General features: G+C 45.7%; 2 protein-coding genes across 2 annotated transcripts in view; both read left to right on the forward strand.

Moving 5' to 3' along the window:
* LOC310775900 (NLR family CARD domain-containing protein 3-like) overlaps positions 1-25,745 on the forward strand; it is a gene marked incomplete at its 5' end in the record, with an annotated part of 253,183 nt that overhangs the window by 105,939 nt on the left and 121,499 nt on the right. The gene's annotated exons all lie outside the window — the stretch shown is intronic.
* Positions 1-25,745, forward strand: part of LOC310774931 (apoptosis-stimulating of p53 protein 2-like) — a gene marked incomplete at both ends in the record, with an annotated part of 51,012 nt that overhangs the window by 22,251 nt on the left and 3,016 nt on the right. The window contains 12 exons of the mRNA XM_083635021.1: positions 2,624-2,788; positions 7,652-7,859; positions 9,188-9,310; positions 9,974-10,080; positions 11,872-12,102; positions 13,778-13,964; positions 16,398-16,804; positions 17,196-17,477; positions 18,885-19,022; positions 19,497-19,630; positions 21,929-22,095; positions 23,330-23,529. Of these exons, the coding sequence (XP_083491147.1) occupies positions 2,624-2,788; positions 7,652-7,859; positions 9,188-9,310; positions 9,974-10,080; positions 11,872-12,102; positions 13,778-13,964; positions 16,398-16,804; positions 17,196-17,477; positions 18,885-19,022; positions 19,497-19,630; positions 21,929-22,095; positions 23,330-23,529 (2,349 nt within the window). The remainder of the gene's footprint in view (positions 1-2,623; positions 2,789-7,651; positions 7,860-9,187; positions 9,311-9,973; positions 10,081-11,871; positions 12,103-13,777; positions 13,965-16,397; positions 16,805-17,195; positions 17,478-18,884; positions 19,023-19,496; positions 19,631-21,928; positions 22,096-23,329; positions 23,530-25,745) is intronic.

Consider the following 25,745-nt stretch of genomic DNA (forward strand, 5'->3'; position numbering starts at 1 on the left):
CTCCTCTCTGCAACAAGGAAGCGTTTCTCCGTTTTCTGTTCTTTCCTCCTGCTCCATTTCAAAACAACAGCTGATGCGGTAGTTGTTTGTTCACGTGTTGTCGGCTTGTCTTTGAGGCCAGGGACCTGATACCATGTCACAGGCTGGGGAAGGCTTTGAACTACGCTAAACACGAATAAAAACAAAAACACGTCAAACACGTATTTGGCGGGGAGGCACATTCCTGATAAGACGTTAAAGACGTATTTGGCCATGAATGAGATAATAGAGCTTGGGCAATACGTCACTTCTGGGTGAGCAACGCAAGGCATTGTGGGTAATCACGATCGGCTTCCGTACACTAGTGTCACTCGTCGTTAACTTCAATGTAAAACAGCTATACAAAAAAATAGATAGAAAAAAAGAAAAAAAAATCATTTATAAATGACCCTGGGGGGCACGGTGGCGCAGTGGTAAGTGCTGTCGCCTCACAGCTAGAAGGTCCTGGGTTCGATTCCCACCTGGGATGCTGTGAGCGCTGAAGGAGTGCGTGCCCGTCCGCATGTCCTCGAGTGCCCACCGCCCGGGTGGGGTCGTCAAAAAGGGCCTTTCTGTGTGGAGTTTGCATGTTCTCCCCGTGCCCCCTGGGGGTTTGCTTCATGGTGCCTCCTCTGGTCGTTCGGGGCGCCTGTTCGGAGGGAGGGGAACTCGTTGGAATAGCGTGATCCTCCCACGTGCTATGTCCTACCGGCGAAGCTTCCCCTGTCAGGTGAAAAGAAGCAGCTGGCTACTGCCCATGTCTCGGAGGAAGCATGGAGCCAGTTTCGGCTCTCCCCAGATTGGCAGAGGGTGGAGCAGCAACCAGGATAAATAAATTAAACAATTAACACTAATGGGGGATAAAAATGGGATACAAAATTGGGGTGGGGGGAATAAAATAAAAAATGACCCAAAGACACAATGACATGACGATATATAAGTCTCAGCCCGATCGCACATAAAACAGCATAGCTGTGGCCGAACACAGAACTTGAAACAAACAGTGGACAGAGCCCACATACTCAATTTGATAGATAGATAGATAGATAGATAGATAGATAGATAGATAGGTAGATAGATAGATAGATATATAGATAGATAGATAGATAGATAGGTATATAGATAGATAGATAGATAGATAGATAGGTAGGTAGATAGATAGATAGATAGATAGGTGGATGGATGGATGGATGGATAGATAGATAGATAGATAGATAGATAGATAGATAGATAGATAGATAGATAGATAGATAGATAGATGGGGATTTTGGTGCCTGAAATAAGGACTGTGGTTAACAAGGAAACTCTGACCTTTGTGTTCAAGATTATTTTCACAAATGAACACTTTTATGACTTTTTTAAGCATAAATATGACCCCCCAAAACCGTGATTTTCAGAAAATGCTTCAAAAATCATAAAAGAGGTCCTCTTGTGGAAATGATCGTGGAGGCAGTTTCATTTGGGCGTCCTTGTTAACAGGTGAGACTGATCACATCGCGTCCGTCTGGCATCCTGCAGCGAGAGTTTCCACGTCTGCTCTATTTTTGACGCGTTGACAGGTTGTGACCGGCGAGCGCTTCTGGTGTGAATGACCAGGCTCCTGCTCAGACGTTTCTCCTGTGTCCCAGGGATTAGGACTCATTCCTGCGGCACTCTATAGGCCCATTTCACAGCAACCATTTTGAGGTGGTAAAGCAGGAAGTAAAGCAGGTGTAATCAATAACATTAACGAGGGCCCTGGCACTGGAAAAGCTAAACGGAAGGGAACCATCATTAATGCTATTGATTACACCTGCTTTACTTCCCGCTTACCACCTCAAAACGGTTGCTGTGAAGTGGGTCAGTCACACTTGGATCAAATCCAGACCAAACGAATACAGCAGAAGACCAAACACATTGTAGACCAGTGGTTCCCAACCTTAGGGTCACGACCCTAATTGGGGTCGCCTGGAATTCAAATAGGGTCGCCTGATTTTTTTTTTTTTTTTTTTTTCAACACCAGACACAATTTAATAATACCAAAGATGATTTGGGTCACTTGCGTTTTTTTTGTTTTTTTTTGTTCTGAGTTTAAAGTGATAATCTCTAAGATTTCAGCGTTGTTCTCTTGGGTGACACCTATGGCAATGAGTGGTAATTGCAGGTGACATCCAAACAGTGTTGCATTATGTGACATTACTAATGTCACATAATGTCACTATATACTGCAAAGGCTTCCATCAATGGACCATAGCCTCAATCAACATTGTGAGTGACTCTTATTAGATTATAACTTTAAATCAGGATTCTGAGAATAAAGTCAGAATTCTGAGATTAAGGTCAGAATTCCGAGTTACTGTCAGAATTTTGAGAAAAAAGTTTGAGTTTTGAGATCAAAGTCAGAATTCTCAGAATAAAGTCAGAATTCTGCGGGGAAAAAGAAACGTATGTGACATCACTGACGATGTCACTGATGACATTGTCGATGATGTACCGGAACTTGAATGTTGCGGGTCCTTAGATTTCTGTGACGTCAAAGTAGGGTCACGAGCCAAAAAAGGTTGGGAACCCCTGACCTGCTGTAGACGTTTCTCCAGTGAAAGCCTCCCTGACTCTTTTCCTTTAGCTCCGGAACGCGCTGAATGCGGAGCAGAGCGTGCGGCTGCAGACGCAGAGAGACAGCCTGAACAAGAGGAATGTGGAGGTGGCGGCCATGGACCGCCGCCTGGCCGAGCTCAGGCAGCGCCTGTGGAAGAAGAAGGCGGCGCTTCAGCACAAGGAGAACCTGCCGGTGAGCTTCAGCACACGCTGTAGACCAGTGGTCCCCTAAAGCCCATGGCACACCACTCAAACCTTATCCAACAACTGCCAACAGCAGTTGTTGGATGTTTGATTGGTGTGCCATGGGGTAAACACAGACAAACAAGGGTTGAACATGTGGAATCTGAGCAAACATCTCAGACAGACAGCCATGTCACACCAAACAAATATCTTAGTTTGTTGTAGAATGGTTTGATTGGCGTGCCATGGGTTAAAGACTGGGGACCCACAGGTGGGTTGCAAGAGATTATATTTGGGTCGCCAAATAAATTTGCAGAATTTCTTCCATAGTCTTTTATTTAAAGGAGAATTATGATTTTTAACTCAGCCTGAGAAAGTTTTTTTTTTTTTATATTGATGCAACATGAGGCTATTAACACGTTGAGTGCCATAGCCGAGATATCTCGTCTTACATAATCCAACGCTTGAGTGCCAAAGCCGAGATATCTCGTCTTACATAAACATTTTTTTTTTTTGACGGTGGGACATCAATCAACCCCTTTTACATCTTCGAGTTCACTATTGGAGCAAGAGAATGTGTATAATCTATTTTACCGACCACTAAGTGGCGACAGTGCTCTCCTGACTAGAGGAAGGCAAGCATTTTTTTAACTTGTCACGCCATTCTCACCCCAGCCATTCTCATGAAAATGGATGGGGGAAAACGCTTTCGTTTTCGCGCTGATTGCTGGCGATGCGGGATTGCAAATTTACATAATAGATTACAGGTGGAACACACTTTGAAACACGCAGCATAAATATGACCAGAATCGCAAAAGCTTCTCTCAACCAAAACTCCAAGAAGCGAGCGAGTCCATCCCGACTTCCTCAAACAGCGGCCGCGCAGCCACAGGCACAGGACAGCAGCAAAGCACTGAGACTGGTGACAAGCTTGTGACGGCCGCTGCAGCCAAGAAGAACGCCCACGGAGGGAGGAGTTGAAGCAACTCTCCCTCTCGCTCTCTCCCTCTCTCTCTCTCCTCTCTCTCTCTCTCTCTCTCTCTCTCGAGAGAGAGAGAGAGAGAGAGAGAGAGAGAGAGGAGAGAGAGAGAGAGAGAGAGAGCGCACAGAGTGGGAGACAAGGGCACCCATAATCACAGGCACGTGAGGTGGTTCTAAAAATCCATTTATCTCCAAACTCTCTGAAAATCTCTGAAACCATGCTGTACTCAACGGCTAATATCTACATAACTACTAACTCTGCAAACTAACTCTTTTAGACAGAGAAAGCACACATTCTATTAGTTATTTTTAGATGATTGGTGTTCACGAATTCTTAACAGAAAATAATCCTCGGCTCTTGTAAAATGAGCCAGAATCCTCAAAAAAAAACCTGGCACAACTTACCTACAGGATTGAAAAAATGGCTGGCACTCAATGTGTTAATGTGCGAAACAGCAGCCTGGAAACAAGGAGTACGGCGCATGTGTAATGCGTGTATTTACATCCTGTAAATAGCTTATTTTCTGCAGCGGCTCATATCCTTATTATATCATAGAGACAATGAGAAAATGAACGCTGTATTTACCTTGCCACCGTGATCTAATTTTTGTCAGTTTAGGGGTCCTTCATGTGAGAACATGTGAGCACCACTGCTGTAGACTGTAGAAAGAGCTGGAGGGAGGGAGATTAGATAATACTAGCATGCTATTACTCCTCCTGGGGTTAGGGGGCACTGTGACTGCAGGCACAGTGTCTTGGTATGATCTCCCGTTCAGAGTTTATAAAAGCCATCAACCACCCTGGAACGGGGTCATTGCTAGCTCAGGAATTCAGGGTGTAATAAGCTGGAACGTCCCGGATCCGTATAGACTTTTGTTTCTGTAATAAATCATTGTGATAACTTTTAAATACTAGTTTATTGGTCTTATTTAAGGGTAAACTTCCAAACAAATCCAACTTACAAATTTCCACGACAGTTACGTCACCCATTGGTTTGTGGACTCAGGTTTTGAAACCTCTAGTTCTTCTTGGTTTTCATGCAGGTTGTGCCAGAGGGCGCTAGACCGGGGGGTTTCCTACAGATCTGCAGCTCCGCCTGCTATTGGTCCATGATCGCCGAGCTGTGCGATCACTGGACAGGCGAACTGTCAATCAAAACATTGTCTTTTCTATCGTCTATTTCAGTGATTCCCAAACTGGGGGCCGCGGCCCACTATTGGGCCGTGGAGGTACTGCAGGTGGTCTGCCAACACTCCCAATTTTGGAGGTACGGTGGGGCAGTGGTAAGCACTATCGCCTCACAGCTCGAAGGTCGTGGGTTCGATTCCCACCTGGGGACGAGGTGAACGCTGAAGGAATGCGTGCCCGTCCGCATGTCCTCGAGTGCCCACCGCCCGGGTGGGGTCGGCAAAATGGCCTTTCTGTGTGGAGTTTGCATGTTCTCCCCGTGCCTCCCGGGGGTTTCCTTCATATAGGAACCCCCTTCACAAAAACATGCAATATCCTGGTTGCTAATGTGGTTCCTCCTCTGATCGTTAAGGGCGCCTGTTCAGAGGGAGGGGAACTGGTTGGAATAGCGTGAACCTCCCACGTGCTATGTCCTACCGGTGAAGCTTCCTCTGTCAGGTGAAAAGAAGCGGCTGGCTGACTGCCCATGTCTCGGAGGAAGCATGGAGCCAGTCTCGGCTCTCCCCAGATCGGCAGAGGATGGAGCAGCAACCAGGATTGAGAAATCAAATGAGCACTAATGGGGGATAAAATGGGATAAAAAATCGGGGGGGGGGGAAAAAAAAAAAATGTAATAAAAATATATAATATAAAAAACCTATAGGGAAATACATCATCTTAGTCTCGTGTGCTGATCAGAGTTGTGATTAAAGGGTTGGGTCAGCCTCGGAAGATTTTCAGATTTCAAAGTGGGCCGCGGCATTCTGAAGTTTGGGCTATTTTACTCTAAAAGCGTGAGTTATATACAAATTCACCCCCCGTACAGTTGTTGTGAATGGTGAAATTAGCTATACAGACCAAAACCAGGCTGTAAATATGTTGTTTATTTACGCTGAACACAGGAATTAACATGGGGGTGAATGGGGATTGAGTCTTGCAACCAGCCTCATGGCCATTCGAGGAATTGCAGTTTTCTGCTACTTACGCATTGGCATCAATGCAGAAGTAGAAAGCTGAACCCTCGGCTTCAACACACAGCAGGACAAAATCATTTTTTCACACAACACATAACTGACACTTATTCAATTTACTGTATTGCAAATTAGAAAAGCTTCAATTGCTAGATCACTAGCCGTTGCCATTGTAGTTGGTGCTGTGAGGTTGTGTTACATTACATTACATTACGTCATAAGTTTATCCAAAGCAACTTACAATAACACATTTTTGTCAGCAATAGAGCAATCAACTATGCAACACAGTCTGCAACTTCTGAAGGAATAGTGGTAAAGTTTAGTTTAGGTTAGTTTTTTGTGTGTGTGTGTTCCTACCACTCCAAGTTAGCAGGTGGGACATGTGTCAAACCAAGTACACGTCAAATATATTTTTTCCCCAAAGATGGTTTCTGTCAGGTAGTTCTTATCACACTGATGTATGCTCAAGTGCTAATTTTTCTGTTTTTAATTCGTTATTTGGCGATATAAAAAGGGGGTATGATGTGATGATGGACAGCTGTGACAGCCACTATCAAACCTCCGTGAGACAATGGAACGGGTGATGGGGCGTGTCCCACGGGTCGTCATCCTGCCGCCTGACTCTAGGATAATCGTTGCTAGAGAAGGGCCCTTGGACAGTGCCGCCCTCCCTCAAGCTTTCTGCTATCACTGCTTATTCATGAGTTGGATCAGTAGTCCAGGCATTTTATGCAAATATGTGGGTCAACCTCACACTAATTGCAACAAAACCAAACTCAACTGATTTTGTATCCTCAATATGTCCTCAATGAAGGAAAAAAAGTGTTAAGGAAATGTATGAAGGGAAAGTTTTGAAAATGACCTAAATATAATGGTAGCCTACCAAAAACGTCTCATCACTTATATCCTGTATGTGTTTTTTGCTTCAAGGAGAAAAATAATAATAATAATAATAATAATAATAATCATAAAAAATGTTAAAAAAAAAAAAAAAAAAAACATTTTTGGTAGCATCATATAGGTCAGTTTCAAAACTTTCCCTTCATACATTTCCTTAACACTTTTTTTCCTTCATTGAGGACATGTTGAGGATACAAAATCAGTTGAGTTTGGTTTTGTTGCAATTAGTGTGAGGTCAAGTGACATTTTTACTGGACTACAGATCCACTCTAACTGTAATGGGTTCTTCCTTGGCCCATGCTACAGCCTTCCACCAAGTTTCTTGAAAATTGGCCCAGTAGTTTTTCTGTAATCCTGCTGACAAACAAACAAACTACACCGAATACTATGACCTCCTTGCTTGGCAAAGGGGTACTGTAATTCTATAATAAGAATGCAAAGTGTCTGTCTGTCTGTCTGTCGGTCTGTCTGTCTGTGAGGGATTAGAATTGTGTTCGGCCACAGCTATGCCATTTTATGTGTGATCACGCTGAATCTTTCAGGAAGTGTGACCTAACGGAGCCCGATTTTTTGAATTAGGTAATAAGGGCTGAGTAAATATGCAAAAATAGAAAATTAGTGGTCAAAATGACTCGAGACATGTTCACCACCATGGAGAGCTACAAAGTGGAGGAGCCCACAGGTGCACCAAAGTAGAGCAGCACACAGGTGAGCTGAGTTGTAATCTGCCATGGAAGTGGACTATGAAAACCCACTGGGGAGTTGCGTACCTGTGAGCGAGGTATTCTGCTGGTAATAAATAGTTGTAGCCGTACTCATGTTGCAGTGAAGCTGTTGGTGTGTCTCTGTCTCAGGTGGTGGTGGACGGCCATGCGGCGCTGCAGGCAGGCAGCTCCCGGGTGGCGGCGGTGGGGCCGTACATCCAGGCTCCGCCCCCCGGCTCCTGGGCTCCGCCCCCCGGCTCCCAGGCTCCTCCCCCCGAGCTGCACCCCGACGGCACCGCCACCCTGCCCATGCCCGACACCCTGAAGCCTCCACCCAGACCAGCCAAACCCGCCTCAGGTACACTGCTGCCCCCTGAAGACGGGTGTAGGGATGTTAATAATTAACCCTTTAACCGTTAAAGGAACACACCAACTTTTTGGGAGATTCGCCTAGTTGCCATACTAGATTATCAGACCACTACGCGCCCTTCAAATCTAGTTTTCTGGGACTCCGGCCTGGTATTGTGTTGTGTGTGTAAGGTATTGATAGGTGGCGCTATGCAGAATTGCACAGAATTGGGCACTACACTCCCATCAGGTCGATCCCATGAATGGTTCTCGAGAGAAACCACTTTTTGTGTTTGCCAGTATGTGGCGCTATGCCGAATTGCACGAAATTCGGCAGTGCGCTCCATCAGATCCACCTAAGCGCATTCCCCAAGTTTGAAGTTGATCGGACAAACGGTTCTGGGGATAAACCACTTTTTGTGTTTGCCAGTAGGTGGTGCTATGCCGAGTAGCATGAAATTCGGCACTGAACTCCGTCAGGTCCCCCTAAGCGCACTCCCGAGTTTGAAGTCGATCCGACAAATGGTTCTCGAGATAAACCACTTTTTGTGTTTGCCAGTAGGTGGGTTACCCTATGTCAAACCCTATGTCAAATTGCATGAAATTCGGCACTGCACTCCATCAGCCCCCCCCCCCCATCCAGTATTGATCTGCTTAATAAGCTCTGAACACATGACCAGAGCTCTTGTAATTTATTTATTTACTTTTTTCCACTGGGGTGGGGTTGGTGTGAAGCACTTTGTGATCATATCCGTTGTTATTGTTTGATGTATTGTAGTCGCATTGTGTTGTACTGTACTGTATCTTGTCTGTACTGTATTGTCTTGTCTTGTGCTGTGTTTTGTCTGACTGCTACAGATGCAGGACAACTTTCCAAAAGGACAAATAAATACTACTACTACTAAGCGCACTCCCTGAGTTTAAAGTCGATCCGACAAATGGTTCTCGAGATAAACCACTTTTCGTATTTGCCAATAGGTGGCGCTATGCTGAGTCTGTGTGTGGGGTGGGTTGCATATTGGGTCTGAACTGGCCATGGTTATGCTATTTATTACGCAATTAATTCGGTGAATCAATCATAACGAAAATCCGTGTCAGTGAACAAAATATAAACAGATGGGATGTATATATATATATATATATATATATATATATATATATATATATATATATATATATATATATATAGTATATAAGTCTCATGATTGAGTACCATGGCTGTGGTGGGGGCCCTAGGAGCTTGACATTTTTATTTTAATTTTTTTGTAAATGTTCTCCTGATTCACACTAGAGCCACAACCTGTACTGGATACGTATGTTTTTTTCTACTCTCCACAGGTTTCCAAACATCTAAATCCTCCAAGCTCTCTGATTGGAGCAGCTCAGTCTTTGACCCCGGCGGCGGCTATAGCCACGCCTCCACCCTGCCGCGCATGTCCAGCCTCAGCTGCTGCGACTCAGGTGAGCCTCGGCCCCTACAACGCAGCTGAGAAACGGCGCAAAGGGACGGAAAATCTCTGCTAAATTTCTGGAAGCATGGCTACGGGGATATGGGTGGTGGGAGAGGGGTGCAAGGAAGTGGGGGGCGAGGGAAAAGGGGTCGTAGCTAGGGGGATAGGAAGCTCGTAGAGTCGGGATTCGAGGCGTGGCTAGGGGGAGTGGCTGGGGGGATATGGGTGGTGCCAGGAAGCTGAATGGCCACACTACTGCGCCGTGGGCTTAAAGCCACCTTCCAGTGTATTTGGTAATTTTTTAAAGATATTTCATGTGTTGCTGACCGGGCCATGTTGATTGGCCACACTATTTCTTTTAACAAATAATCAAATTTTGTGCTCAAGTTTAAAAAAATAAGCTGTTGCTAAAAACGATTCATGACGTCTGACTCAATGGAACGCTATAGTCATACGTCAAGTCATGAGTGATATAAATACTGATATAAAGAGCTAGCGTTAGCTAGAGGTGATGTCACAGAGGTGATGATGTCACAGAGGTGATGATGACACAGAGGTGATGATGACACAGAGGTGATGTCACAGAGGTGATGATGTCACAGAGGTGATGATGACGCAGAGGTGATGATGGTGTGATGGTGTGATGGTGGTGACTCCTCTGTCTCTGCTGTAGATGGCGAGACTCTCTCGGACCAGAAGGGGCTCTCTGGGTCCGACGTCCCGCCCCCTGTCCCCGCACGGACCAATCATATTACAGAGAACCTGCTCAGGGACAACCAGGTACTGCTGTACTTTGACTCTCAATCCGAGTGCTTCCTCATCGCAATAACCTGATGTTCATCATGTGACTTGGATTGTATTTTTGATCAGGTATGTTGTACGTTAAACAATGTGTCGCGGCAACTAGGGATGTCAACGGTTAACCGTTAATCGATTAACCGTCGCTAACGTCGTTGTTCGGTTATTGCTGTCGGTCTATCAGTTAATATTAATTTTTTTTTTTTTTTTTTTTTTTTTTTTGAGTTTCCTTGCAGATTTTGCACAGTGTTTTGCATCATGCAACTATTTTGTTCAAATTTTGTTCAATTGTTGGCAGCAAATCGAAATAGGCTATATTTTGTTTAAGTTTTTATGCTGCAAAAGACAGTAGGCCTAATGTGAAAAAATCTAAAGAAATAACAGATTGTTGTTGTTGTAATGTTTACATAAACAGGAAATAAAGCTCTCAAAAATATATTTCCTTGTCATCCATATAAGAGCCAGAATGATTTTGGAATGATTACCTGATCAAAATGTGGCAATAAACTTATAAATTTCAGCAAAGCCAACAAAAAATAAAGGCATAATTCTAACACAAAAAGCATTAACATTTCAGCATCTAAATAGACACGCCTTGTTTGGGCATGAGCTCATTGAGTAAATAGACAAAAAAAAAAAAAAAAAAAAAAAAAAAATATTAAAAAATTATGAATTAACCGATAGGTTAATCGATTATTAGCGTCGGTTAATCGAAAGTGAAATTAACCGAAAATTGACATCCCTAGCGGCAACCACAACTCTGGGCATCGTTATCACTCATCGTTAGTATGATTATCATTAGGCACTGGTTCGTCCAGGCTTCCAACTAGTTTGGTCGCTGTAAAACATAATATGAAAGAGGCTGTTGGATGGAATGAGATTGGGATGAAACTTCATCCTTGTGCACCTCTTCCAGTTCATGTTTATAAGACAGAGGCAATACTTGAAACAAAACATGTTTAGAAAAAGAGGGGGGTACGGTGGTGCAGTGGTAAGCGCTGTCGCCTCACAGCTCGAAGGTCCTGGGTTCGATTCCCACCTGGGACGCTGTGAGCGCTGAAGGAATGCGTGCCCGTCCGCATGTCCTCGAGTGCCCACCGCCCGGGTGGGGTCGTCAAAAGGGCCCTTCTGTGTGGAGTTTGCATGTTCTCCCCGTGCCTCCCGGGGGTTTCCTTCATATAGGAACCGCCTTCACCAAAAACATGCAATATCCTGGTTGCTAATGTGGTTCCTCCTCTGGTCGTTAAGGGCGCCTGTTCAGAGGGAGGGGAACCGGTTGGAATGGCGTGATCCTCCCACGTGCTATGTCCTACCAGTGAAGCTTCCCCTGTCAGGTGAAAAGAAGCGGCTGGCTAACTGCCCATGTCTCGGAGGAAGCATGGAGCCAGCTTCGGCTCTCCCCAGATCGGCAGAGGGTGGAGTAGCAACCAGGATAAATAAAAGTAAATTAGCACTAAGGGGGATAAAAATGGGATAAAAAATCTGAGAAAAAATATATATAAAAAAAAAAAAAAAAAAAAGGAAACTTGACAGTCCATTGAATCGGTTATGGCACACGGTCTTGCAACAAGGGTCAGAGAGAGCGATCTCCGACCCGGAAGTCCTTCTTGAAGACGCAACCTAACTTCCCATAAGCTGCTTCACCCACGTCAGACTGACAGCCAGTAGGACACATCCATGAGCTAGGCTGCCCGTGACACAATGTATGTGGTATGTATGATGAGTGACAGTCAGCACGTTATCTTTCATGTCTGCTCTGTGTTTCACCCTCAGGCTTCAGGCAAAGGTGTGGCCAAGATGTCTGCTCCGCCTCCGGTCCCCACTAAGCCCAAACAGTTCTCGCAGTGCGTCCCGCCGGGGTTCACCAGACCCCCATACAGCACGGGCACCTTCCCCGGCAAAGCTCGCCCGGCATGCAGCCTTCCGCGGGCCGCGCCTGCCCAGCCCGGACACAGCCACACCCTGCCCCGCCACAGCCACACCCTGCCACTGCCCGCCAAGCAGGTAGGGGTGGCAATCACCAGATGCCTCACGATATGATATTATCACCATATTTAAGTCACGATACAATAGTATTGTGATATTGCGATAATGCTAGTATTGCCGGTATATTGCGATTTATTACCTTTGTTCCACTGAAAATGATGTCCCCAAAGGAAAACTTTGTCAACATCTATTAACTCATTCACCGCCAATGACGTCTTTGACGTGTTATCAGCAATGGCCTTCCCCGCCAAGGACGTGTTTGACGTGTTTTTGTTTTTATTGGTGCAGCGCCTGCAGCAAACACTTGCCCAGCCTATGACACAGACACAGGTCCCTGCCTTCAAAGGGTAGCCGACAGCACGCGATCAAACACATACCGCAGCTGTTGTTTTGAAATTGAGCAAGAGGAAAAGCAGAGAACGGGTAACGCTTCCTTGTGCAGACAGGAGAAACGCCATTGAAACGCCCTCGGCGCGCTGCACGAGCTGGAATCGCCTTCCTCTGTGCCAGCCAGGAGAAAACGGGAGAAAGTAATCAAGAGATGTGTTTGATCATCGGAGGAATGAGGAAATGATCGATCAGTTTGCGAGGGCGGTGAGGACGTGTTGAATAGCCGAGGGGAAAACGGGAACGATCAAATAGCAGAGTTGATATGACAGGGAGACATGGACGAGGACTGGTGGACCAGAACAAATCAAAAATAAACACAGGAACAGCTAGGCAGCAGCGGGCAGAAGGCACTCACAGCAGCCCGCTGTCCTTCTCAAGAGCTCTTCAGTTGGTTCATGAAATCGCTGGGCTGCGTGCCCTCCAGTGTTGCTCCTGGCCAATCCCAGCGCCACAGGGCGTGGTTATTGCTTATCCTATGTTGGGTTAGAAATCTAAAAGGGGGATCGTGTGTGTGTGTGTGTGTGTGTGTGTGTGTGTGTGTGTGTGTGTGTGTGTCTGTCTGTCTGTCTGTCTGTCTGTCTGTCTGTCTGTCGGTGTGTCTGTCTGTCTGTCTGTCTGTCTGTCTGTCTGCACACTCACACCGAGTAAACTGTATTGTTGAATGTAAAAAAAAAGCACTTCATGTGTGTATATATATATATATATATATATTTTTTTTTTTTGTCATTTGTGTCCTAACGAATAATATTTACATGTCTGATGTCAATACAGTTCAAAATAAAAGAATTGAGAGTGAGTTATGCCTGAGATTGTGCCCTTTTACAAAAATGCTTTTTTCTCCCTTTTCTCTTCCCAGACAGGCTTTTTTGGTGAACATGGGGTGTATAAAAAGGGTTATAAGTAGAGTACAGAACATGCTAAAAGCTAACTTTCTTTTTGGGGGTGAAAGTAGAGACTTAGATCTTCATTTCGAGGTATTGGACATCACTGTAGTCCTAGTACAGAATTTACTGTGGGTCTTGAAAGATGACCAAACATTATGGAAATACTTGGCCTGTGCCAAAAATGCCAGTCAGATATTGGCAGTGAATGAGTTAAGCTTCCACTCTGTTCATCTCACTTCAAGCATTTTATTGCAGCAAAATGGTCACGCAGACAGACTGACCAACACTGTCATAAAAACCTGTCCTAAATGTTGCATGCACCTGACAATTTATATAATAAAATATCGCAATACTTGGCATTCATACAAAATATCGCAATACTATGCGGTATCGATTTTCTCCTCCGCCCCTACAAGCAGGACAGCCCACCGGCCGCCACCGTGAGACCTTTCACCCCCGACCCCTCGGAAGCCCCGCCCGCCGTGCTGCAGAAGCCCCAGACGTTGGCGGCGTCGTCCATCTACTCTATGTACACTCAGCAGGCCACGCCCGGGAAGGCCTACCAGCAGACCAGCCAGGGCACGCTGACCCGCAGCCAGCACAGAGGTGACCAGTACTACACCTGCTACTACTGCTTCTGTTACTACTACAGTACTACACATGCTACTACTGCTTCTGTTACTACTACAGTATTACTACTACAGTACTACACATGCTACTACTGCTTCTGTTACTACTACAGTACTACACCTGCTACTACTGCTTCTGTTACTACTACAGTACTACACATGCTACCACTGCTTCTGTTACTACTACAGTACTACACATGCTACTACTGCTTCTGTTACTACTACAGTACTACACATAATCCTACTGCTTCTGTTACTACTACAGTACTACACATGCTACTACTGCTTCTGTTACTACTACAGTACTACACATAATCCTACTGCTTCTGTTACTACTACAGTACTACACCTGCTACTACTGCTTCTGTTACTACTACAGTACTACACATGCTACTACTGCTTCTGTTACTACTACAGTACTACACATGCTACTACTGCTTCTGTTACTACTACAGTACTACACATGCTGCTACTGCTTCTGTTACTACTACAGTACTACACATGCTACTACTGCTTCTGTTACTACTACAGTACTACACCTGCTACTACTGCTTATGTTACTACTACAGTACTACACATGCTACTACTGCTTCTGTTACTACTACAGTACTACACATGCTACTACTGCTTCTGTTACTACTACAGTACTACACATGCTACTACTGCTTCTGTTACTACTACAGTACTACACCTGCTACTACTGCTTCTGTTACTACTACAGTACTACACATGCTACTACTGCTTCTGTTACTACTACAGTACTACACATGCTACTACTGCTTCTGTTACTACTACAGTACTACACCTGCTACTACTGCTTCTGTTACTACTACAGTACTACACATGCTACTACTGCTTCGGTTACTACTACAGTACTACACATGCTACTACTGCTTCTGTTACTACTACAGTACTACACAACTACAGTACTACACATGCTACTACTGCTTCTGTTACTACTACAGTACTACTACACGTGCTACTACTGCTTTTGTTACTACTACAGTACTACACATGCTACTACTGCTTCTCTTACTACTACAGTACTACACATGCTACTACTGCTTCTGTTACTACTACAGTACTACACATACTACTACTGCTTCTGTTACTACTACAGTATTACACAACTACAGTACTACACATGCTACTACTGCTTCTGTTACTACTACAGTACTACTACACATGCTACTACTGCTTCTGTTACTACTACAGTACTACACATGCTCCTACTGCTTCTGTTACTACTACAGTACTACACATGCTACTACTGCTTCTGTTACTACTACAGTACTACACATGCTCCTACTGCTTCTGTTACTACTACAGTACTACACATGCTCCTACTGCTTCTGTTACTACTACGGTACTACACATGCTACTACTGCTTCTGTTACTACTACAGTACTACACATACTCCTACTGCTTCTGTTACTACTACAGTACTACACATGCTACTACTGCTTCTGTTACTACTACAGTACTACTACACATGCTACTACTGCTTCTGTTACTACTACAGTACTACACATGCTCCTACTGCTTCTGTTACTACTACAGTACTACACATGCTACTACTGCTTCTGTTACTACTACAGTACTACACATGCTCCTACTGCTTCTGTTACTACTACAGCACTACACATGCTCCTACTGCTTCTGTTACTACTACAGTACTACACATGCTACTACTGCTTCTGTTACTACTACAGTACTACACATACTCATACTGCTTCTGTTACTACTACAGTACTACACATACTACAACTGCTTCTGTTACTGCTACTATTACTACATGGCTCAACAATAAGGCTTGCCCATTTGCCCAGTGCAAGAAAAATGTCATGTCGGGCTAGTAAATCAAGCAACTCACTTGCTCGATTCGGCAAGTGGATACAAATATGTTAGCCATCATGGCATTGGTCAATTAATTAAGGGTCAAATTAATTAACGATACAATTAATTTATCCTGGAACCAGGAGTTTAGTTGGGTGGCGTTAGAGAATGTGGGCGAAACTCCAATGTATTGCGCAGTTTTTTGCAAGTTTGAGAGCAAGTGTCTTTCCTTGTTCTATTTATAAAGACTAAACATGACAATTAACTGTAGCCTTTGTTGTTATTTAATAACTCCTAATAAATAAAACAATTAAGTATAGGGGCAAGTAAAAATGTATTCCGGGCAAGTACGATAGATTTGTGGTCGGGCAAGTGAGTCACAAATGTACTTGCCACAACTACTACGGTTGCTGCTATTACTACTACTGTTATTACTACTACAGTACTACTGTTACTACTCCTGTTATTATTACAGCTACTACTACTGTTCCTATTGCTATTATGACTACTATGACTACTACTATCACCACTTCTGCTTCTGTTAATACTAACGGTTTTCCCTGCCTCCTCACAGTGTACGGGAAGCCGGTCCTCCCAGCCTGCGGGGGGCAGCAGTCTATCAGCTCAGACGCCACTGTGCATTCCGGGTCGTCTTTGTGTGAAGGGAGCGAGGCAGACGGCGGCTGCCTGATTAACGGCGAAGGCATCGGACCAGAGACGGCAGAACGCTCCGCCCCTCGTCCGCTCAGCCCCACCAAGCTCCTCCCCTTCCTGTCCAACCCCCACAGGAAGCCCAGCGATGCCGACCTGGAGGCGCTGCGGCGACGGCTACACCACGCCCCGCGGCCCCTCAAGAAACGCAGCTCCATCACAGAGCCAGAGGGCCCAGCCGGACCCAACATCCAGAAGCTGCTCTACCAGAAGACCACTCTGGCCGCCATGGAGACCATCCCCATGGAGACCATCACTACGGCCACAGAGGTGGGTAGTACCCAAGTACATATTATCCATGTACTTTATGTACATTTATGTATTTATTAAATTTTGTAAATTAGAGTCGTCTTTTTACGGAATACTTTTTACTCGTACTCAAGTACATTTGCAATAAAATAGTACTTTTACTCAGTTGCATTGGGCCATTAATAGGTCGAGTAGTGAGTAGCGAGCGACAACGATGACCACCGTATAACATTACCATAATAAATTGCATCTAGTTACTCACTACTTGATAGTTTTTTACACAATAGTTTTTTACTCTTACTCAAGTAATAATTTTTTCTTGAGTAAATATATTCTAACGTAACTGTAATTTTACTTGAGTACTGTTTTTGTTTACTCTACCCGCCACTGTACGGCCATGACACACACTCAGCTAACGGAGGACGGGACGGGCGGCGCGGAGCATCGTTCGGTTGCCAGGAGCAACGCGGGCACCGACACGGAGAGCCACACCCCTCCCCCCCTGCCCCCCCGCTCGCCCCTCCCTGACCACGCCCTGCCCCCCCCTCTGGAGGAGGAGGAGGGCCAGGCCCCGCCGCCTCACGAGTACCCTCCTTACCCCCCACCCCCCTACCCCAGCTGTCTGGAGGTGGAACCGGGAGACGACCTCAGCCTGCAGCCTCCAGAGGTCACCGGACAGGTCACACTGCCACCGGTGAGCACAGATGCAAGGCACTCTGCCAGGGTGGAGGGTTCCATTCCCTGTGGAAGTCAATGGGTAGAGCAAGGCGCTAACTAGGCACGGGCCAATAACTGGTATTACTCTATTGCAGTTAAGGATATCGATGTCAATCGTTAAACGTTATCCACGAGAATATTTTTGACCGGTTATGCATGTGGGTCTATATGTTAATTTCCATACACCAGTGTTGCCAACTTGCCGACTTTGTCTCTAGTCTTAGTGACTTTTCAGACCCCCATAGCGATTATATTTCTCAAAAGCGACTAGCGTCAAATCTGGTGACTTTTGCTGATGTTACTGCGTTGACTCCAAAAAGCATTTGGCAATAAATTGGTATGGCTGACGCTGGTTTTCTCCTAAACCAATGACGTTAGCTAGTTAGCATAGATGCTAGCAGACTTTTTGTTAGCTGTCTTAAATACACATTCACAGAGATCACAGTTACAACAGAACACACTCAGGGTCTCTATGGTCTTACCTGATGTGCATGAGGGGGTGCTGTGTTCACAAAATGTAATGGCTCGTCTCATCCAGAGAGGTCTGATGAGCATCACAGCACCTCCTCCACACAGCGCAGAGACTGTAGAATAGGGTCCACTTGTAATTGCTATTTTGGACAGACAGCTTGTATTTATTTCCAATAGAGTCCTGCAGGGATAATGTATTTTTGTAGTCGGACCGCGGAAGTCCCGGACCTCCGGGTTCTTCACTGTTTCTGCCTATGGGATTTTCGAATGGGTTTTTGGCGCGATGCTTCAAATAAGGTCTCTGGGCAACGCAAGCTTAATCAAACGCGAACCAGTGTTCAGCAGGATCATCTTGACACATGAGGACCACTTTCATGAGTTTTGAAGCATAAATGCGAGCCCTAGAAGTAAAAAGCTCATGCTAAGCTATTTCAGAACTACACACAGTGTCACATAGGCTTCCACGTGTTGTTGATGTGTGCGCTGCTGTGCACTGATTACCCCGGCCTGAACCAGGTGAGGGAAAGAGAATTTCCGTGTTCGGCCTTTGAAGTGATGACGTTATTGATGTATAATATCCCCGTCGACTCAACATTGTATAGTCTCATTTAGCTGTTTGCTAGCTAGCCGCCCTTTTAATGGCACGTAAAAGCTTCAAAACTCATAAAAGTGGTCCTCGTGTGTGAAGATTATCCTGCTGAACACTGGTTCGTGTTTGAATAAGCTTGCGTTAACCACAGACCTCATTTGAAGCATCGCGCCAAAAACCCATTCAAAAATCCCATAGGCAGAAACAGTGAAGAACCCGGAAGTGTTAGCATCCATGTTTTCCGGACTCATTCCTGCGGCCCTCTATAGGAGCTTCCTGTTTTCTTGTATTGCATCACCTCTCACATTATTCCCGCCCTCTCAGGGGAAAAGGACAAACCTTCGTAAGGTGGGGTCGGAGCGGATCGACCACGGCATGCGGGTCAAGTTCAACCCCCTGGCACTGCTGCTGGACTCGTCTCTGGAGGGCGAGTACGACCTGGTGCAGAGGGTCATCTACGACGTGAGTCACCCCACGCTTCTGTCTCACTCTGGTTTTTCGGATTTGTCTCCAATTTTCTCCCCAGTTGTACTTGGCCAATTACCCTGCTGTCCCGGTCGTTACTCCACCCCCTCTGCCAATCTGGGGCGAGCCATAAACTAGCACATGCTTCCTCCGATCCATGTGCCAGCCACTTCTTTTCACCTGACAGCGAGGGGTTTCACCCCGACCGACCGACCAGAGGAGGCACTAGCGCAGCGACCAGGTCTCATACCCCACCGGCTTCCCACCTGCAGACATGGGGAAAATTGTGTCTGTAGGAAAGTCTGACCACGCTGGAAGTACCGCTCCCGGTAATTGAACCTGGGTCTCCGCGGCGGTAGGCGAGTGCTTTTACCTCTACACGACCCAGACGCCCCCCCCCCCCCCCACACACACGTGAAAGTTGTCCCATGTGTGAAAGTTGTCCCATTTGTCCCCCATGTCGTCCTGCAGGTGGAGGATCCCAGCATGCCAAACGACGAGGGCATCACGGCGCTGCATAACGCCGTGTGCGCCGGACACACGGAGATCGTCAAGTTCCTGGTTCAGTTTGGCGTCAACGTCAACGCTGCCGACAGCGACGGCTGGTGAGTCTGAACAACAAACCCTGAACAACCCTAATTGTCAGGATGAGGAGAGTCACGTTAAAGGAGGATTCCGTTTCTTTACACTCTGGACTTTATTTCCAGCTTTTAACACGTTCACTGCCGTTGACGAGTCAACTCGTCAAGCAGAAACCAACGGTTGACTGCCACTGACGAGTCAACTCGTCAAAAACATTTTTTTTTTTTTTTTCCTATTTCCTATAAATTTCCTATAAAAATATGGGAGCCACCAAACGTGTACAACCCATTCCACCGACCCACTAAGTGGCGACAGTGCTCTCCAGACTAGAGAAAGCCGAGCCAAAACTGCAGGGGAAAGCGTGAGGAAGCCATTCTCATACTGTAGAATGGTTTGGCGAAAAAACGCTTTCGCGCTGGCGCACAACGGTGGCGCACAACGGTGGGGGGTTCCAAAAATAGACTGGGTGCAACACACTTTGAAACACGCAGCATAAAGCCCAGAATCGCAAAAGCTTCATCAAAGCTCTCAACCGAAACCCCAAGAAACGAGCGAGCCCCATCCAGACTCGCCCGACGAGCGGCCGCCACAGACAGGGAGGGTACAGCACAGGCAGCAGAAACTCGCTTGTGACACACCCGCTGCAGAGCCACGGAGGGAGGAGGAGAACACACACGGAGGGAGGAGTTTGAAGGAGAGGGGGGTGGGGGTGCTGGTATGGAGGAAATTACTGTTCAAAACTATTGTTTAGATGTCTGATGTCTTACTGATGCCAAAAATAAATGGTTAAAGTGACTGTTCTATCGAATTTCACAAAAAGGCATTTATCTCCGCTTTAATTTTCAGACGCTGAAACCATGCTGTATTCAACTGCTAATGCCTACATAACTACTAACTCTACAAACCAACTCTTTTAGACAGAGAAAGCACACATTCTATTAGTTCTTTTGAGATATTTTGTGTTCACAAAGTCCTAGAAGAAAATAATCCTCGGCTCTTGAAAGATGAGCCAGAATCCTCAAAAAAAAACCTTGGCAGAAGCTACCTACAGTAAAAAAAACTGTTGGCAGTGAATGTGTTAAATATGATTTTTAAGTCACCCTGAAAATGTTGGTTTGATTAGCATCAGCATAAACTATCATCAGTTTTGAACTACGACCTGAAAACGAGGAAAACAGGGCATGTGAAATGCCTGTATTTATGTCTTGTAAATTAGCTTATTTTCTGACACACAGCAGCTCATATGCTTATTATATCATAGAGAGAATACGAGTGATCTAACATACCTCCGTGTTGCCGGCAGCCTGCTCTGTTTGCTGTCCGTCACATAGATAGCAGCTCCTGCCATATTTGCTGCTTGTAATCCATATATGTTATTCCATACGGGCGGCCATTGAATTCAAATGAATAGTCCATAATCTTGTAATCAGATACATATCTGCTAGGCTAGGCAGGCTAAGCTAACTACACAACAAACTGGATGCAAGTCAACTATGACCTGCCCCGGAAGTAGTTCTCCTTCTTCTGTGCCGCCGTATAGATAGCCGCAGGGATGACGCATTTTTGTAGTCAGAACTCCGAAGTCCCGGACTTCCTGGTTCTTCACTGTTTCTGTCTATGGGATTTTTGAATGGGTTTTCGCCGCGATGCTTCAAATACAGTCTCTGGGCAACGCAAGATTAATCAAACGCGAACCAGAGTTCAGTCGGATAATCTTCACACATGAGGACCACTTTCATGAGTTTTGTAGCGTAAATGCGAGCCCTAGAAGTAAAAAGCTCGAGCTAAGCTAATCCAGAACTACACACTGTCGCATAGGCTTCCACGTCACGTCAGCACTCAACCTGGACTGTTGTTGATGCGTGCGCTGCTGTGCACTGATTACCCCGGGCTGAACGGGGCTGAACGGGGCTGAACCAGGTGAGGGAAAGAGAATTTCCGTGTTCGTCCTTTGAAGTGGTGACGTTATTGACGTATATATCCCCATCGACTCAACAGTGTAGTCTCATTTAGCCGTTTGCTAGCTAGCCGCCCTTTTAACGGCACGTAAAAGCTTCAAAACTCATAAAAGTGGTCCTCGTGTGTGAAGATGATATTACTAAACACTGGTTCGCGTTTGATTAAGCCAGCGTTGCCCAGAGAGATTATTAGAAGCATTGCGCCAAAAACCCATTCAAAACTCCCATAGGCGAAAACAGTGAAGAACCAGGAGTGCTAGCATCGATGATTTCCGGACTCGTCCCCGCGGCTCTCTATTGCCAAGTTGCCAAGTTGCTGAAAGCAACAGTAGAAATGACCTGGCCTGCCTTGCTCCTCTTCAGGACTCCCCTGCATTGTGCCGCCTCCTGTAACAACGTCCAGGTGTGTAAGTTCCTGGTGGAGTCGGGAGCGGCCGTGTTCGCCACCACCTACAGCGACATGCAGACGGCCGCCGACAAGTGTGAGGAGATGGAGGACGGCTATGCCCAGTGCTCCCAGTTCCTCTATGGTGAGAACAAAACCAACTCTGTGGCTCAAGACAGAGGTGATCTCCAGGTGATCTCCAGGGGGCCTTGAAGAGTTCACGAGAGGTTTCAGGGCTTCTTGGGGGGATTCTGGGGTCCTTGAGGGGTTCTAGAGATGTCACGGTATGAAAATTTCACATCACGATTATCGTAACTAAAATGATCACGGTTATCGTATTATCACGGTATTCATAAAAAATGTATGAAAATGTTCAAAAAGTACTGAGAGACTCACAGATTTTTTTTTTATATTTATAGTTTGATATTGAAAACTCAGACCCAAATAGTATTGATACACTCACTGAAATCATTTCTCCAAGGCTGCACGTTTGCATCTGGGAGACTGTTGCCAACTTTGGTTGATGATGGACAGTATTTACCATGTTTTTTAAAGCACTGTAATCATGGTACCACGGTAATCACGGTACCACGGTTTTAATGATAATGAAAATTTGAAACGGTACGGTTATCGCAAGGAATTTTATCACGGTTATCATTCAAACCGGTTATCGTTACATCCCTAAGGGGTTCTAGGGGTCTTTTGGGGGGGGTTCTAAGGTTTATCTCACTTCTGCACTGAATAAAGGAGAGCCAGTTGAATCTTGCTGACAACGCCAAATTCTTCAAGAACCACTCAGTTGACTGCTGTTGATGCTGCTTTATTTATACGCACAGGAGAGAATGTTTGTCGTGGCTCAAATTAATCTCTCTCTCTGCCGCACAATATTTATACTTGCTCAGGGGGTGGAGCTTATAGACGAAGTAGAATCTTACATACAACCAGCCTGCAGTGACACCTACATGTTAGGTGGCGCACGGCATGCAGAAGCCTTGCACAGGATCCTATTTGGGGGTTCCAGGGCTCATTTAGGGCTCCTGAGGAAGTTTCTTCAGTTGGTCCTATGACTTTTTTGAAACTCCAACAATTCATTACTACTGTAAATCAACAACTGAAATTTCCCCAAAATGCATCCCTGGGACTGAATGTCATCAAATGGAAGTCCTTTACAGTGAGAATGATTTAGAACCGCTGCTCCAAGACGCAATAATTTGACCCAAATTGAAATTTCAACTGAAATCCAACAAATAGTTTCACAGAGCCAATCACAGTTGTGCCGTGAGATATTCCAAGGGTTTATTGCAGATTTGACTCTATACTGACTGTGATTGTGTTGTGACCGTTCTGCCCCACCCCCTCCCTGTGTGACCCCCCGGCAGGCGTTCAGGAGAAGATGGGTGTGATGAACCGTGGGGTGGTGTACGCCCTGTGGGACTACCCGGCACGGGGCGAGGACGAGCTGGCCTTCAGTGAGGGAGACTGCATGACGGTGCTGAGGCGGGAGGGCGAGGACGAGACGGAGTGGTGGTGGGCGCGATGTGCCGACCAGGAGGGATACATCCCAAGGAACCTGCTGGGGGTGAGACAGCCAGCCAGCCAGAAGATGTAGGACAGTAGAACACAGTAGAGCAGTGGTTCCCAACCTTAGGGTCGCGACCCTAAGTGGGGTCGCCTGGAATTCAAATAGTGTCGCCTGAAATTTCTTTATTTTTCTTTTCTTTTTAACACCAGACCCAATTTAATACTACCGAAGATAATTAGGGTAACTTGCGTTTTTTTTAGTTCCGAGTTTAAAGTGATAATCTGTAAGATTTCAGCTTTGTTCTCTTGGTTGACACCTATGGCGATGAGTGACATCCAAAGATTCAAGTCAGAATCCTCAGATTAAAGTCAGAATTCTGCGGGGGAAAAGAAGCATACTATGTGACATCACTGATGATGTCACTGATGATATTATCGATGGTGTACCGGAATTTGAATGTCGCGGGTCCCAAGATTTTTGCGACGTTAAAATAGGAACCCCTGCAATAGAGTATGAGAAATATACTGGATAGGATAGTAAAGTATTGTTTACTGAAATGTACTCCAGTATATAGTACAGAGTTCAACAGTCACGTGACTTTCCGTGACGTCATTGTCCCAGAAGAGTATTTCCCATTCATAACGGCCATTGAGATTTTGATTATTAGTCGTAATGTTGTAACCACCCAATGTAGACTTACCACGCATGATCCAGTGATGAAACGATGCTATATCTTCATGTAAAGCCACACATGTCTAAGATATCATCCTTTTTCTATTTTTAAACATTAGAAAACATGATCTGCCTACATCACCCACCCACCCAATCCTAAGGTGTAACAATGACATATTTGATTAGTGGAGCTTGCTGTATGGTTGTCTGTGATTGGTGGCCTGCATTCATTTCTTTTTCTGGCTGTTTTTCCTCTGGCTATACTACTAAGACATAACTTAACTATTAACCATTATACAACATGTAGTTCCGACCAAGCAATCTGATTGGTCAAGTACCCTTCTCAAATGAGCATAACAGCACACCTAGCCGTTCTCAAATCGTTCTTTTGAGAACGGCCTCATCACTAAAATATCACTCCACCGGCCGGTCTGTTCAGCAGAAAACAGCAGCGGGCAAAATTCTGCAGGCAACTTGGCCGCCTATATTGCCTGTAACCCCACAGAATTTCTATCCCATAAACTAACTTCAGTCAGGACCACTTTAGTCAAAAACACAAGACCACTTCGATCAATTTAAAGCTTTTATTAGCATGAGTTCTATTTGGCGGTATGGCTCTGTTCTGGAGAGCGTCGCAGCAGATCCTGGGAGCTCCTTGCCCCTCCATGAGCAACATGGAATAGCATTAAGGCAAGGAGCAGCAAAAGACCCCCAGATACAGAACAGAGCAGCAACAATGACAACAGAAATGACATTGTTTAAGTCAGACACAGCATGAAAGGAGGAGCTGGGGAGGAGGTGGGTTGCAAACAGCTTGCAGAGGAAGCAGCCATGTTAGGTAGCAGACTGGAGCAGAATTAAAGAGGGTGCCCTGTTTGAGTTGAGCCAATTGAATGCGTCAGCTAAGCAGTCAGCTGATGTGGGCTGGGTTTGAGATCAGCTCCTAATCAGCTGTGGGCTGGGTTTAAGCTGGGCTTGACATCCATGGCCTGCCTGAACTACCGCTGTGCTCAATTAACACGTTCACTGCCAATGACGTGTTTTTACGTCAAACAAAATCCAACCGTTCACGATTTTGTTTTTTTGACGGTGGGACGTTGATCTAACCCTTTTACGTCTCCTATACCAGAATTGGAGGTATTGAATGTGTATAATCTATTTTACCGACCCACTGAGTGGCGACATGTCTCTCCACAGTAGGAGAGGCGAGCCAAAACTCGAGGGAAAAGCGCGAGGGAGCCGTTCTCATACAGTAAAATGGATGGCGAAAACGCTTTCACTTTCGCGCTGATGCACACCGTTGGCAACGGTGGGGGGTTCCAAGAATAGATTGGATGCACACTTTGAAACACGCACCATAAATAAGCCCAGAATCGCAAGAGCTTCATCAGAGCTCTCAACCGGACCGCCAAGAAACCAGCGAAACCCATCCAGCGAGCCCCATGCAGACTGCCAGGCAGCAGCAGCAAAGCAGCAACTCGTTTGTCACAGACCCGCTGCTGCAGAGCCAAGCAGGGCGGAGGAGAACGCCCACGGAGGGAGGAGTTGGAAGCAGAGGGGTGTTTCCTGCTGTTATGGAGGAAATTACTGTTCAAAACTAT

The sequence above is a fragment of the Poromitra crassiceps genome (genome assembly GCF_964638095.1).
Source record: "Poromitra crassiceps genome assembly, chromosome: 4".
In the NCBI taxonomy this organism is placed as follows: Eukaryota; Metazoa; Chordata; class Actinopteri; order Beryciformes; family Melamphaidae; genus Poromitra; species Poromitra crassiceps.